This window comes from Sinocyclocheilus grahami, unplaced genomic scaffold (assembly GCF_001515645.1).
Source record: "Sinocyclocheilus grahami isolate Dianchi unplaced genomic scaffold, SAMN03320097.WGS_v1.1 scaffold14.1, whole genome shotgun sequence".
Lineage (NCBI taxonomy): Eukaryota > Metazoa > Chordata > Actinopteri > Cypriniformes > Cyprinidae > Sinocyclocheilus > Sinocyclocheilus grahami.
The window spans coordinates 2,764,977-2,782,296 of NW_015505193.1; the positions used below are offsets into that span (position 1 = coordinate 2,764,977).

Sequence of the window (17,320 nt, forward strand, 5' to 3'; positions counted from 1 at the left end):
TCCCCATTTAGGACTTTTATTTTGAAGTTTTAGAATTAAATGACACTCATGTGACTAAATCAGAAACCATGGAAACAAAGGAGAACACAAGTAACCAAGGAATCAAGAACCAAACACAGGAAATGGTAACACTGAAAGGAGCCAATAATCAAAGAAACTACAAAGACTACAAGATAAGAACAGGAAACTAAACCAAAACTTCAACATAAAAGTCCAAAATGAGAATGTACATGACTGACGTACAGCAGCCCTAAACCTTAAATGTGTGATTGTCGTGATATTTGATTGCATCAACTATGAACATGTTTCACTAATGACAAACAGTTTTCAAAATGACTTTTTGTCAATGATTGGCTTGAAAAGTGTGCTGAAGTTTGGTTTGATATTTTGTCATCTAATGCAATGGCATTCAGATATTTTTTTAAACGCTTTTTGGGACCACAATGTTTCACATTTTTGGTTTGCATTTTTATTTCTTTAAAGATAAAAAACAGGTGGCTAATTGTTCCACAATTTAAAAAATGCTCATGTAAATGGCACAGAAACAGTAGCAATATCGCTTAGAAATTAGCATGTTCAGGTGTTCACAGGTTTTGACCATGACAATAGAATGTAATATTTCATATATTAAGAAACTCAGACTCCAACAAGCCCTTTCGCACCACAAACTTCAGCTCATCAGCTTGATTTAAGCTTTTCTCTGAAAAACAAAGCAAACCGAGAATGTAATATTTCATATATTAAGAAACTCAGACTCCAACAAGCCCTTTCGCACCACAAACTTCAGCTTATCAGCTGGATTTAAGCTTTTCTCTGAAAAACAAAGCAAACCGAAGCAATACAATATATTCATTTACATCACTAACAGATGCAAGGCACAAATCTAAGGATAGACTGCTGAGAAATTCATGCTATAAGCTAAACTAAAAAAGGTTTATTGTTCCTTCTGAAAGTATTATCATCTCAAAGAACATTTGTAGTGCCTCGGACTAGCTGTCTGCTTCTTTGCTACGTAACACTAATGAAATACATTTAGTTTTAACATTGAACCATATGCATTTCAGATCGCTCACTTTATCAAGCCAGTAGGATCTTATCTCATTGCGCTGTTGTATTTCAATGTAAACTGGATCTCGGTTCTTTTCAAACGTTGTGGGCATTATTAATGATAAAAGTCTACGTTCATCAGTCTGGCTGACATTCACACTGCAGCTGAATGTGAATCAAATTTGAAAAACAATATTGAATCTGACATTTAAATTTTGATATAAATGGAAATATGTTACGTATCAGATTTTTATGTGTCATTTCAGTGTGAACAACAGTCATGTTAGAATTTGAGATTTTTAAATCAAACTGCACTCTTGCTTTTGTATGAATTTTAGAATAATTTATGAACTGCACTTTAAGTATTATACACTCTAAAAAATGCACTCTTAAATATAACCCAGCGCTGGGTTTAAAAGGGACAAACCCAGCTAATAGCTGGGTCAAAACAACCCAACCGCTGGGTCAAAACAACCCAACAGCTGGTTCAAAACAACCCAACAGCTGGTTCAAAACAACCCAACAGCTGGTTCAAAACAACCCAACAGCTGGTTCAAAACAACCCAACCTTCTTCCATTGTATTTATTTGTAGTTCAGAGCAAGTAATGACAGGAAAGGCTACTCAAGGGTAGCATCATAGTTTTGTTACTGACATTTACATGCACATTTTATATAAAGTGAATTTTTTATACAATACACGTGCTTGTTTGCAATCATTTCTTGAATACCATCATAGTTATAGCTGGAGACATACATCGCTGTTACACCTTAGTTTGCAAAGATCGACAAGAATGATAAGTTAAGGGGGAAACTAAGCTTTATATTGCTGTTTCTTTTATTTATTATAATTCTAATAATAATGTGTTTCTTGAAATTTCTACTCTTGAAATAAAGAACTTTACTGCAATATCTGAGATGTGGAAATTCATCTTTATAGACTGATGTCAACTGCATTAGGACTGCGATGTATGAAATGTTCACCATGCTGTATATTTGTGACGATTTTTCTGATAATGTACCATTCAAAAATTTGGGGTCAGTAAGATTTTTTTATGTTTTTGAAAGAAGTCCCTTATGCTCACCAAGGCTGCATTCATTTGATCAAAAATAGAGTAAAACCAGTAATCTTGTGAAATATTATTACAATTTAAAATAACTGTTTTCTATTTTAATACATTTTAAAATGTAATTTATTCCCATGATCAAAGCTGAATTTTCAGCATCATGATGAATTGCTGCTCAAAAAACATTTCTTCTTATCGGTGTTGAAAATTTTTGTGATGCGATGACTGACTTGTGATGCATATTTCAGTGGAAACCATGAGACATTTTTTTCTCATGAATAGAAATGAATAGAATTTGAAACATTACATTTCAAATGTTTTTACTGTCACTTTTGATCAATCAAATGCATCCTTGCGCAATTAAAGTAGGCTATTTAATTAAAAAAATCTTACTGACCCCAAACTTTGAACAGTGGTGGAAAATGTGCTTTTGCATTTTTTAAGCATTAGCAATGGCTAAATGTATTACCCTAAAATAAAAAATATAAAATAAAATAAAAACATTACAATTCACACTTTAAAAATCCACAGAAAACAGTACAAACTAATGCATTTTCAGTATACTAACACACTATTCTGATCTCACATGCTATTGGACGGATTATATGCAATAACCTGATGATTACCAGGAAATTGTTAGAGTAACATAAACAATATGGCTTTTCACACTTTAAATAGTTAATTATGCTGCGTCACACTAGATTTTGAGCATGCGAAATTTAGACAGATAAATGCATAATTCCGACGAGTCTGATGACTTAAGCAGGGTTGCCAGGTCTGCAAAACAAAACCACCCCAACTGCTATTCAAAACTATCCCAATCGCGTCCCCCTCTGTGGAAATAGCATTCTGGGGGGACTGGGGGGACTGGGGGGAGATCGCTTTAACCCGCGACAACAGTGTAAAAGTAGCCCAATTCTGCGGTAAGATCGAGGACTTGGCAGCCCTGCTTGGAAGAGCTCCAAGTAGAACGTCTCTTATTGTCATCTTGGAATTACGGTAATTACGACATAGCATGAAGGCAGCTATATTTATATAATTTATATTAGCTACATATTATATAATGGCGCTTTTCCACTGCATGGTACGGCACGGTACGGTTCGGTACGGTTCACTTTTGGGGGGTTTTCCATTGGGTACAGTACCTGGTACTTTTTTCAGTAGCACCTCGGTTGAGGTTCCAAACGAACCGTACCATTACCAAAACGTGACGTGTAAAACCTGCTGATCACTGATTGGTCGGAGAGAATCGTCACTACCTGTGTCACTGAACTTGAACACAAGACACAACAGACCCGCTAGATTTAAATCAGTACAGCCAGCGAAAGAACGAACGCGAATGGGACATTAGAGGTGTTTCAGGAATAGAAAATGATCAGACTGACGTTACCAGGGCAAACATTTTTTTGCAAGAAAGTGGTTTAGTTAGAAGAATTTAAGATCACAATGAAGTCTTGATGTTACACACTCCAATATAGTAGGTGGCGGTATGCACCTTAACGTTGGCCTGTAACCGCTAGAAAACTAAAAGAAGAAGAAGAAGAAGCAACCGTTTTGAACGAGCGCACCTTTTTTTAACAACCAAAAAATGGCTGTTTCGTTGTCTGTTGAGGAAGTACAGACGTTCCTCTCATTGATAGCAGAGGAGCGGATCCAGCGAGAGCTTGATGGGGCGACGCGGAATGAAAACGTTTTTCAGGAGTCGCAGCAGTAGAGGTGGCGCAACTATAACGACATGTGAATAATCCTACCCACTCTAAAGCGGTACTAAACTGCAGTGGAAAAGCGAGCCGAGTCGTAACACGCAGTGGAAAAGCGTCATAAGTGAGGATAAAACAGTATCTTCACTCCAATTGACGTGTTTTCCGTCACCATTTGACAAATGAGGCACGCGATTGGGTTTCTGTTAAACGCTAAACTCGCTTCTAAATTAGCTACATGTGTGAAACGATAACCCTCGGTTAAGCGAAGTGTGAAAAGCCCTATTTTCCCGGGAAGATTTTGGCCAGGATTTCTAAACTGCCTAAAATGTCCAGTTTTGGCTTTGTTTTTATACTTGCTAAAAGTAATGACTGAAAAGTAGTTTGACCAATAGCGTGCAGGCATTGTGCATAATCGACCAATTGTGGTGTCCGGAACGTAATTGTTACCGGGGGATCCCCCTCGAAATGCAAATTGGGCGGGTTTGTTGTGAAAACCCTGGTTATACTCCAGTTCGGGAGGCCTACATGGACAGCTGCGGACAGCACGGACATGGACTACTTGTATTAAAGGGGTCATATAATGCTACATGCACTTTTACAAGTTGTTTGAACTGAAATGTGTGTTGGCAGTGTGTGTACACAACCACCCTAAAATTATAAAAATCCACCCAATGGTTTTTTGTTCATCTACTAAAAATCTTTACCCCTTTCTCAAATCGAGCCAATCTCAGATGCCTGTCTATGTGACGTCACACAGACAGGCCCCTCCCACGATAGTTTGATTGACAGTAGCGTTTCAGCACAGACTGGACTGGCGTCTTACCTTAGACCCGCCCTGAGTGACTGTCATCAGTCCGCCATTGTTTCACCGCCGGAGCAGTTGTAGACAAGAATGACTCCTATAAGCGATTGAGGTCTTCTGTTGTTGGATGTAATAATGAACATAGCAGTCGTCGTTAACTCCCGACATCTGAGCTGCTTAAAACGCAGTGGATTATGTTTGTTTTTGAAGGGAATGCGCCTTCTATGTTCGCGCGAATAATTCGTGATCCAGCCTCATCAACAGAAGAAGTGAGTGTAAGGTTTTTTTAACGAATCTTTGCAGATCGCCTTTCCTAATAATGTGCTAATTAGCAAGTTTCAGGATGAATGCAGCTAAAGAAAACAGTCTCTCTGAGAGCGGCTCATTAACATTTAAAGGAAAATGCTTCAAATCTGCATGCTCTGAAAAGAACTGTTTTTGACAGGGTAAAAAGGTATTTTTTACACTACCATTGAGAAATTTTAACCAAACCATGTTACAGACTTTTCATTAAGACCCTAAAGAATCATATCAACTTGTGGAAAATGGGCATCCTATGACCCCTTTAATACTAATGAAAATGTATGCTGCGGTCCGCTCGGCGGACGTGTTCCACACATGCGCAGTAGATCGGCTTGAACAGTACAAAGTGTGTATTAGCAAACACCGCCCGGACAAGTACGCATGGTCAGTAGGCTACAAAAGCACCAACTGCACATGCGCTGGAAAAACAACATGGACAACAAATGGACCTCTAATCCGTCGATAAAACTATATAAAGACAGCCAGATGTGCAATAACTGGTGGAGGGAAATTGCCCATGTTTGTTTACTGTTCAAGCCGATCTACAGCGCATGTGTGGAACACGTCCGCCGAGCGGACCCCAGCATACACTTTCAGTAGTATAAATACAAGTAGTCCGTGTCCAAACTGGAGTATAACCAAACCTTTAGGCCTACATATAATGTGTGAGGACTGCAGAGAGCATTTCAATAGGAAAACAAAGCCAAAACCCGGACATTTTAAGCAGCTAAAAATCCTGGCCAGGATCTTCCCGGGAAAATAGGGCTTTTCACACTGCGCTTAACCCAGGAATCCCGGCCAGGAAAAAAATAACATATGGTCATTCTATGAAATAAAGATATTTTTAAAAAATCCTAAATTTTACTGCAATGTTGAAAGGGATTTGTGAGACTATATTCTTGATTTCTTGTTGATGCTGTTTCTGAAGCTCTGTCCTGCCATGAAGTAGAGGATGGGGTCGATGCAGCTGTTGAGACTGACCAGAGGTCGCGTGACCTTGTAGGCATTGTTGGAGAGTCGTATTATGTTGCAGTCGTGTTTGTCCAGGTAACGGAAGGTGTAGTATATACTGCGGTTCAAGTGGAAAGGCAAGAAGCATAACATGAAAGCCAGAAGCACAATAATAATCATCTTCACCGACTTCAGTTTGAAGCGCTGTGACATTGGTTCTCTGAGAACACCGGGATCAAGAAGTTTCTTCACCATCAGGCCGTTGCAGACCAGCACCACCCCAAACGGTATGATAAAAAGCAGAAACATCACCACCGAGCTGTAGACCAGAAAGTCATTGAAGAGCTCCTTGATGGTGGTATCATGACAGACCAGATCATTACCATTAAGTCTCACCCGGGAGAAATAAAGAATCGGGGCCTGTAAGATGAGAATGATCACCCATATTCCCACTGAAACCAAACGAGCACGCCGGCCGTCCATCCAGTACAAAGAGCGCACCGGGTGGCAGATGCCTAAAAACCGGTGTAGACTGATGCAGCTGAGGAAGAGGATGCTTCCGTAGAGGTTTGTGTAGAAGAGAAAGCGAATCAGCTTACACATGTGCTCACCGAACGGCCAGACGTTCTTACCAGCATAATAGTAGATGAGGAACGGCAGGGTGAGGATGTAAAGTGTGTCACAGACATTGAGGTTGATCATGTAGATGGTGCTGGGCTTCCAGTATTTGGTGCGAAACAGGATGATGTACATGGCCGTGATGTTCAACCCCAGACCGAACACAAACACCAAAGTGTAACTCACCGGGAGGAGAATGTACTTGAATTGTTCTTTCAAAGTACAACGGTAGACTTGACTATCATTAGTTCCAGTATCCAGTATTCCAGTACTGTTAAGCGTTGCCATTCTGATCCAGATCTGTCAAAGAATAAGACTATGTAATCATATCATTACATCATGTCATCATCATATTAATTTACAAAGTGATATTGATGTACCTTTCAATATACATGCAAGTACAGATAAAAATCAATATCAACTAATCTTCGGAACATATTCTCTGTTAATAAATCAATATTAGCAGTAAAATATTAACAGTAAAATGATGCTGTTTTATGTTAGAAAGAGGAAATAATGACTATGCTGCCACACAATAAAAAGCTTTTTTTCAGGAGTGAATTGGTTAGGAAAATATATCAGAATGAATGCCATATAATCTGTCAAGACCATGTTCATGTCATATTTCACCCCAAAAACAAGAGAAACATTTTTTATTTATATTTTGCATTAAAAAAAAGTCTAAATGAAAATTCTGTCATCATTTACTCAAGTTGTTCCAAACCTGTATGAGTTTCTTTCTTCTGTTGAAATATTTTGGATGTTGGTAACCAATCAGTTTCTGGTAGCAAAATGGAACTTATGGGGAAAAAATACTCTGGAAGTCAGTGGGTGCCAGCAACTGTTAAGTTACCAACATTTTTCAAAATATCTTCCTTTGTGTTAAGCAGAAGAAAGAAACTTAAATAGGCTTGGTGATAACAAAATGTTCATTTTCATTTTTGGGTAAACTATCTCTTTAAGAATTTTTGTGGATTTATATTTATAATTTTATAGTTTTTTATTTACTTAATGCTAGTTTTCATTATTATACATAGCATTATTTTTTTTTGGCATTATGGGAATAGTTCACCCAAAAATGAAAAATGGTTGGAAATGCACTCTTTGTGAGGCCATCCAAAATGTAGATGAGTTTGTTTATTCATGGAAACAGATTTGGAGAAATGTAGCATTGCATCACTTGCTCACCAATGGATCCTCTGCAGTGAATGAGTGCCGTCAGAATGAGAGTCCAAACAGCTAATAACTGTTTTTGGTGTTTAAACGGTACTTGATCTGTGCATATTTCTCTCCTGACTCAGACGAGACAACTTTCTCACTGGAGAAACCAGTTTTATGGATAGAGGACTCTTATCTGGAAACATTTGTTTTAAAGCTGCATTCTGTAATTTTTTTTTTTAATTATCCAAAATCAATTATTGAGCAAGTACATAACCAATCAGTGTTCAAAACTATGTCCTTACCTTAGCCTGATTCACAATGGTAAGCTTGTAATAATGTTTTCTAATTTGAGTGGTTCGGGTCGGTTTCTGCGGGAAATACGAGTTTGCCACCGTTCGTCTTTTGTCAAAGAAGGAGTCCCGGCTAGCAGGCTCTATCGCGTGTGTGGATGCTGCAGGTGGCGGATCACCTGTAGCCTCTTCTTACAGCAGCTGGAATAATTAAACTTGTCATTTTAGAAAGAGTTCTAAGGAACATTAAATTGGTTTTCGAGGTTAAAAGAACAATTTCTTTTGATGACATTGGAATAGTATGACAATTAGACATTAGACTGTACAGAAATTGAAATCTACAGATAACACTAATACACACTAAATACACGTAGTCAATGTTGATGCAACGTTGATGTTAACAGTAACAATTTGAGAACAAAGTATACAATTAATAATAATTTGCACGGTTTGATGTGATCTGAGCTAATTTTGTGGAGAAATGTAGCATTGCATCACTTGCTCACCAATGGATCCTCTGCAGTGAATGAGTGCCGTCAGAATGAGAGTCCAAACAGCTAATAACTGTTTTTGGTGTTTAAACGGTACTTGATCTGTGCATATTTCTCTCCTGACTCAGACGAGACAACTTTCTCACTGGAGAAACCAGTTTTATGGATAGAGGACTCTTATCTGGAAACATTTGTTTTAAAGCTGCATTCTGTAATTTTTTTTTTTAATTATCCAAAATCAATTATTGAGCAAGTACATAACCAATCAGTGTTCAAAACTATGTCCTTACCTTAGCCTGATTCACAATGGTAAGCTTGTAATAATGTTTTCTAATTTGAGTGGTTCGGGTCGGTTTCTGCGGGAAATACGAGTTTGCCACCGTTCGTCTTTTGTCAAAGAAGGAGTCCCGGCTAGCAGGCTCTATCGCGTGTGTGGATGCTGCAGGTGGCGGATCACCTGTAGCCTCTTCTTACAGCAGCTGGAATAATTAAACTTGTCATTTTAGAAAGAGTTCTAAGGAACATTAAATTGGTTTTCGAGGTTAAAAGAACAATTTCTTTTGATGACATTGGAATAGTATGACAATTAGACATTAGACTGTACAGAAATTGAAATCTACAGATAACACTAATACACACTAAATACACGTAGTCAATGTTGATGCAACGTTGATGTTAACAGTAACAATTTGAGAACAAAGTATACAATTAATAATAATTTGCACGGTTTGATGTGATCTGAGCTAATTTTGCTATCGTTAGATTTAATCACCTTTGGTATCGCAATTTAATGTAGAACTTTTTTTTTTTTCAGTTGGTCAGAACACAACTGGCAGACATGTAATGGACTTGTTCCGATGATATTTTCCGGTGAAACTTCTTATTTTTGGACATACTTCCAAGACGTAGTATCTGTAATTCCCAAGTACAGTGAATATCCATATTTGTGGTTGACTGACAGCTCACAAATGCACCTCAAAACATTAGATTCATCCACGCTGAGGAACTGTGCCAATGCACAACCCACATAAAGAAGATCATTTTGCAAAGAACTGCAATTGACGGTTTCAAACAGAGATGGTGACAAATAGGCAAACTTACGTACTGTAGCTTTAAGTTAAAAACATTTTAATGATGTACTTGTTTATCACAAACACACAGCTTCTCACTTCATAAGACATTACTTGCTGGACTGGAGTGGTGTGGATTACTTGTGGATTATTGTGATGTTTTATCAGCTGTTTGGACTCTCATTCTGACGGCACCCATTCACTGCAGAGGATCCATTGGTGAGCAAGTGACGTAATGCTAGATTTCTCCAAATCTGTTCTGATGAAGAAACAAACTAATTTACATCTTGGATGACCTGAGGGTGAACTATTCCTTTAAATGAGTAAGCAAGCAAATAAAAATATAAATGTATTGATAATCTGTTTATGTAACACCATTCCAAGCATTTCATTGCTTCCCAAGCCAGGTCTTGCATAGTACGATAGATCTTGGTCTAGCTTGAACAAATGGATGTGATATAGTTAAATGAAACAAGTGCACATTGTGGTGTCTGTCTAGGTTCTTATACATACACCACACATGTATTTCTCTAAGAGGTGGTCAATGTCCACAAACTGCACACACCCATATTGATACTGTCATGCATATGACAGCCTACAAATATTCCTGAAATATTGTTCATAACAGAGCATTGAAGTAATTTCAAATGGTTTCTTCCAAACTCAGGGCACGAACAAATGTACAAAGTATAGATACATTTTTCTGCTAATCACACAGCTTAACAGCACTCTCATTTATGCCAGAAAATAGCACATCATATCGATCAATGAAGGAAATCATCCACAAAGTATCTTGCAAACCTGCTGAGAATTTCCTAAGAACTTCCTCGGGTGATGTTTCAATAACGGCTAATTTCACAAAAAGCCTCCAGGCACTTCCCACACTCTAGCCTTAAAAAAACAAAAAACTAAAGTTTTTGCTTTGTATTTTGTATAATTCAATACAACATTTTCTTTATAAATTATATTATCAAATGTTGAGATAACCAAAACTGATCATGTTCTCTAGCATTATTTGAGAATTTAGGAACCCTAAAGCAAGTAAATTTGACTGTCTGGAAACTTTTTTTTTACGAATTTTGGAACTTTACAGTTTAGACTTTTGTCTAATGTTACTGTGTTTTAAGGATGAATCGTTGGTGTAGAGCATTCATTATTTAGATGTCACTTTGGATAGAGATATCTTCTAAATGAATAAATGTAGAAAATATATGTCCCACAAACTAACACATCTTTATAGTTTTATCTATGTCCAGATTTGAAAAGTAATCACAGTGAAGTCCAATAAACATTGCATATTTTTGTAAGTTGCACGTTCTGATGAACATGATTGTGGACATGCCAAAAAAAAAAAAATGTAAGTCACATACTCACATGTGTTTTCGGCAGATTTTTTTCAGGAATGTCCCCACTCTTCATGCCTGCACACCCCTGCTCTTCCTCTCTGCCTGATCATGCTGCATTTCTTCATTGTGGGCGGGGCTACTCATGTCAACACTCCTCAAGCCTGCTCTCATTGGTCAGAGCGTCAGTCAATGGCCTGTCAATCACTTGGTATGGTAATATAACTGTTTTTTCCACTAGAGGTAAACAGGTTTCCAAAAACTCTTCTCATGCCCCTGTCTTCCACTCTTTGTGTAAAATTACACCATTGGTTGAACTATTGCTTTGAAGGTCAGAGCAATGAAACAAAACAGACTGTGTTTGGAATGGAACTGCAGAATATACTGCCAACTATTTTAATAAACTGTATGTAAATCAGAATGCATTATAAACAGTAACAGTGGCACATCTGATTGGCCACCCCATGCTACCTCAAAATTTAATTTGCTGCTGGCAGTTTGCTGACATTTCATTTCACCTTATAAGAAAGAATTATTTATTTTGACGTGTGGTGGCACTGCACATTGTTTAGATATTAACATTGAATATTAAGAGAATATTAATATTGGTTGCAAGATACAAAAGAGTACGTTTAAAGGTGGTCGACACTGCATGAGAAGTGCAGAGATGTTCAAAATCCTGAGGCGCCACCAAAGTCCCTTTAAGGCAAGTCATTTTACATGGCGGCCATCTTTGAAACTCCTCTCGCGCAGATTTTTCAGTCGTGCAAGATCTTTTTGAATGGGGAAACATTCTTCAAAGCTGTTCACCAAGCTTATGATAAAATTTCAGATTTGAAATCACCAATGAAATCTGACAACAAATATCTCGTAAATGTTATTTCTTATGATCAAATAGCATTAAAAAACGTTAAAAAAAAAATTTCAGCCTAAACCAGCCAATGCCCTTGTGCAATCAGAAATGCGCATCTCAAGACACTAATCGGAGCTTCTAAGGGCACCTGCAGTGATGCAACGACTTTTCCAATTAGCGATTGGCTCTTTTAATTTGAAGGCGGGACTATTCCACCATATTGCGCATTGGACTTTCTCCCATTCATAAAGTATTCATAAAGCGTGCACAGTCTTTGTGCTGTATATCTAAAAGTATTTGGCGCCACTCGCATCGTTTTCTATTAAATTACATTATATTTGTCTCACAGCGTTGTTAATGTACATAATGACTTCACCTAGGCTGGAATAGTTTTTCAATAATACATTTATCTTTCTCTGCACTGAAAAAAGTCTATGCTTCATATAAAGAGATAAAATAATATAGATTGCCCCTACTCTTTCCGTTTACTTTGTTTTTATGGCAAAACTCTTTTTGAACTTTTTGCCTGTAAAGTGATTCGCTTCGGTGATTAGATGTTGGACTGTTGCCTTAAACTGAGAACGTGGCGTGATGCTTCTCGTCCGGTGTGCATCACCTTAAGTAAGTGGTTTACCATCGGGTTTAAGTTTCCTGAGCATCTACAAAAGTAGAGTCACACTGTGTTTTGCTTCAGTTAATCAGATAAGACAGACAAGACTGTTCTAAATTTCGCCTAACATACATACATGTGCTACTGTAGTAATGCAAGCAGTTAAGTTACAGTGTACACTTATTAAAAATGACAGTGAATTTAACGGTAAAAGACTGTAAAAATGCTACAGTAAAAACCTGTTAAATGGTTAACGGTAAATTCCCATACTATATACGGTGAAAAACTGTATTGGAGATTACATGTAATTTTACGGTAGTATACCATTTTTGGAAGTGAAAAAGACCGTATAATTTACAGTGAATAACCGTAAATTGACATTCCCAGAATTCCCTGCGTTACCTTTCAAACTTGATGTTTTTTTGTTGAAATAACTGTTTCTTCTTAATTTTTTCTTATCAGTTTTGTATATTAGGGTTGTGTGTTACACCTAATGTTGTTAAATGAATGTGTATTGCATTATTTCAGTTTCATGTGTGTTACCGTGATGGTGTTTAGTGTTTGTGTGAATGATACTGTGAACCTTCTATATATGTTATTATTTAAAAGCTGCTTGTGATGGGCTTCGGTTCATCATGTGACTTTCTCATCACCACCTGCATTTGGTGGTTATCAGTGTATTACAAAGGTACAAAACAGATTTCAGTACTTCAATAGGTTGGTATATTTCAACCCAGTCTCATAAATGTACATACCTCTGGGTGCTTTTCTGCAACACCGTTTTTACGTACCTTACTAGGTTGGCAAAGTGACACTGTGCCTGAGGATTCATGGATTTGGTGTTTATGAAAAGTTGTGTCAGGATGGTTAGTACCAGCACAATGGCATTCCACTAACTGAATTTGGCATTTGGCAATGGCATTTCACTAAAATTTGGTTCAGTTCCAGGATACTGTTCAAATCAGCTAGAGCTGTCTTTACATGCCTTTAATGAGCGAGTCAAGCCAGTTTTGTTATTCTTAACTAAAACTGAAAGTAAAACTGTTAAAAATCATTAAATGAAATAAAGTTGAAATAAAATATGCAAAACTTTAAAATCTTAAACATGAAATCAAATTAAAATGAAGTAAATGTTTCATTTGAAATACTACAATTTCTAAAACTAGAACTGAAAATAAACATAAATTAACGCTAAATTGACAAAATTACTAAAATGTTTAACTAAAATAAAAATAAAACTATAGATAAATAAAGAAAATATTAAAATAATAGTTAAAATAATATTAAAATAACAAATAAAGTCCATCAGGGAAAACTGCATGTCAGTAGATTCATTAACAATTATATTGATGGTAAAGGAGAGGTTGAATATAGATAACATTTCATTTGATGTCTAATTGTTAAAAGTGTCTAAACTAATAATGGGGTATGTTATTTATAGTTTTTTATTCATTGCAGTGATATCTGAAAAGAAATCTATTTGTTATTGTTTACAATCAAATTTTGTACTTATGCAAAGTAAAAAAAATTGTTGTTGTAAAATAATTGGGATTTAGGATGCACATACAGTAAAGTCAATCAGTACGCTATACTTGGTCAAATACAGGTTGTGTAGGGCAAGACCTGTTTATAGTTTTCAAGAAAATGTACATATGAGTGACTTGTAGTTTTCTTGTTTTAAACAAATCTAACAAATTATGTTTGTGCTTAAAACAAGTTAACAAATTAATCAATAATTTAGCTATCAATGAATAAATGTAAAATAAGTGTCTGAAAAATATCAAGAAAACTGTACATCATGTGGTTTAAATACCAAGAAAATCCATAAATACGTCATATAAATAACTACTGTTACTGTATGTAAAAAAAGTAGTGTGTACATTCGAGGTTATATATCATCCATGTCCCTGAACCCATGACTTTGGCGGTATTGTATAACATGTTAAACCAGCATGTTTTAAAGTTGTTGATGTAGCTGTATAAGGGTGAAGTTGAAATGAATTTGCTACTTAGATTTAAGCAGATGTTAAAATTTTAGTTGTGTTCCTGGTTTGCACTAACATGTAAAATAAAAACTGGCAATTTATTAAGAAATTTCAGGTGTTTCTTAAATTCTTTTTCTCTCTCTAATCGAAATGTTTCAAACAAAACTTGTTTTCTTAATAGACTATTGTTTGAACTTGTAATCGCTTTAATTTGTAATTACAGTATCACTTTCCATCCTGCACTCTCAGAAATAAAGGTATAAAACTGTCACTGGGATGGTACACTTTTAAAACATGTACCTTTAAAGTGTTAATATGTAGCCTATAATTTGGGGGTAACTAAGGTACAAAGATGCATCTTTTAGCTTTTGTACCTTAAAGTACCAGCCATTTTACTTAAAATTAGCTAAACACTAATCTAGCTAACAAACCCCACATTAGCTAAACATTCCTACACTGTAAAAAAAATTCCGTAAAATTTACGGTAAAAAACGGCAGCTGTGGTTGCCGGAATTATACCGTAAAAAATACGGTAGCAACATTTGAGGTTTTACGGTTTTAACTTAAATTTACAGTTAAATACCATAATTTCATTAACTGATATAATGTAAATATACCACTTTGCAAGGTTCCAAAACAGATGCAGAGTTTGGAACTTCACCACCATTATGCAGTATGAATAGAACGCAGCACGTTCTCTGGTCAAAGAGCAGATATATTTAGCCATATGGTCCTTCACATTCTATAAAATGTCCTTTAGAAGGGTCACAAGGTCTTTCTATTTATACAACACCAAATGGTTCCTTGTTAGGAGCTCCTTTTAGAGTTTTTGAGTCCAGAGACTCCAAATGAACTGTTAACTTCATCAATATTGATCACAGTCATACATCACGGGTCATTTCCCTGAGTGAGGCCCTTCGCTACAAACTTTGTAAGAGATTTTGGTTTCACTCAAGCACGTTATAAAGAGGTCGAGGGTGATTTCCTGTTTTCAGATCTTGCTTTACTTTTCTTGCTCTTGATGCTGCTTCTGAAGCCCTGTCCTGCCATGACTAAAGGATGGGGTCGATGCAGCTGTTGGCGCTGGCCAGAGGTCGCGTGACCTTGTAGGCCATGCTGGCAGCCTCCAGCATCGAGCAGCTCACATGTTTGTCCAGGGAACGGAAGGTGTAGTATATACTGCGGTTCACGTGGAAAGGCAAGAAGCACAACATGAAAGCCAGAAGCACAATAATAATCATCTTCACCGACTTCTGCTTAAAGTGTTGTGATATTGGACCTCCACCAATACCGGGTTCCTGAAGTTTCTTCACCATCAGGCCGTTGCAGACCTCAAACGGTAGGACAAAAAGCAGAAACATCACCACCGAGCTGTAGACAATTAAGTAATTGAAGAGCTCGTTGCTTGTGGTGTCATAGCAAACCGTTGATTGTGGTGTCATGTCACCGTTATTGTTCATCCTGGAGAAATAAAGAATTGGGGCCTGATGTTCAACCCCAGACCGAACACAAACACCAGAGTGTAACTCACCGGGAGGAGAATGTACTTGAAGTTCTCTTCTATCTTACAGTGATAATGATTGCTAACATTCATTGTGGTTGTGTTGTTAAAATTTGCCATTCGTGTCCTCTTTTGGAAGGCCAAACAAAGTAGTTTCGCTTTCACAACGAAACACACGATGGGCTAGAATGAGCGGTGGCAGCCTAGAGTGAGCAGAGGCCTGCGGGCTAGAGTGAGCGGAGGCGGGCTTGAGAACGGCGCGGCCGGCGGATTCGACGAAGGAGTGGCTGGTGGGCTTGCGGCAACCACATGTGACGACCCCGGGCTGGACTCCGCTTCGTCCACGGTGAAAGCCGATCCGGCGATCCACAACGCGAAGTTGATGTATTCCCTCAGCAACCAGCACGGATCAGCTCTAGGCATGACGAAGCGGATATTCTCCTCTTTTGGAAAGCCAAACAAAGTAGTTTCTCTTTCACAACGAAACAGCGTCTTCACGACATGGCGGCAGCAACAATACTACAGCGAGAATAAAAGTTACGCCTTCTTTCTTTGCGTGAACATTTGGGTGGCGTTATGCAAATCTTCCCACATAGTGAGGTAGATATGTGGGGGCGTGTTAGAACGAGCCGTTTTAGGTAGGCGTGGCTGACTCTTAACTTTTATAAAGAATATCTCTTTGGATTTGAGACTTTAGTCTTTGCAACTTTACAGATCTTCTTTATGCACCAAGAGCTTGTAACACTCCAAAGAGAAAGGAAAAATTGAAATCGCATCATATGACCCCTTTAAAGAATCACCATTTACACATGCAAAATTAAAAGCAACTCACCATACTTTCAGTGGTTCCTTCAGTAATGTAACTAACAGTGAGTTTCAACCAGATGATCCAACGGTAGCTGCACGGATCTCAGGTTGCCTGGCGGACATCTCGGCATGGATGAAAGAATATCACCTACAGCTCAACCTGGCAAAGACTGAGCTTCTTGTCTTCCCTGCCACTCCAACTCTACAGTATGATTTCTCCATCCAGCTAGGTTCTTCTACAATTACCCCATCAACTTCGGTCAGAAATCTTGGTGTAACCTTTGATAACCAGCTGACCTTCGAAGAACACATTGCAAAGACCGCTCGATCTTGCAAGGTTTGCATTGCACAACATCAGAAAGATCAGGCCCTTTCTAACGGAGCATGCTGCACAACTTCTTGTCCAGGCCCTTGTCATTTCTAGGCTGGACTAATGCAATGCTCTTCTGGCTGGACTTCCATCAAGCACAATCAAACCTCTACAAATGATTCAGAATGCAGCGGTACGACTGGTCTTCAATGAGCCCAAAAGAGCCCATGTTACACCTCTCTTTATCTCCTTGCACTGGCTACCGGTTGCGGCTCAAATCAAGTTCAAGACATTGATGCTTGAATATAGAACAGCCACAGACTCAGCACCCACCTACTTCCACTCACTACTACGAATCTACATCCTCTCCAGAAGTCTGAGATCCGCTAGTGAGCAACGCCTCGTGGTAC

General features: G+C 37.8%; 1 protein-coding gene across 2 annotated transcripts; it reads right to left on the minus strand.

The window, feature by feature from the left end:
• Positions 1 to 5,785: 5,785 nt before the first annotated feature.
• On the minus strand, positions 5,786 to 10,921 carry LOC107600293 (P2Y purinoceptor 2-like). 2 transcript variants are annotated; one of them, XM_016292156.1, is made up of 2 exons: positions 10,876 to 10,921; positions 5,786 to 6,789 (listed from the first exon to the last, which is right to left on the minus strand). In XM_016292156.1, exons 1-2 carry the CDS (start codon positions 10,918 to 10,920, stop codon positions 5,812 to 5,814), a joined length of 1,023 nt encoding a protein of 340 aa, XP_016147642.1. In that variant the 5' UTR covers position 10,921; the 3' UTR covers positions 5,786 to 5,811. The 2 variants fall into 2 exon arrangements, with proteins under 2 accessions (XP_016147642.1, XP_016147648.1); XM_016292162.1 differs by lacking the exon at positions 10,876 to 10,921 and adding an exon at positions 10,303 to 10,369.
• Between the last annotated feature and the right edge of the window lie 6,399 nt (positions 10,922 to 17,320).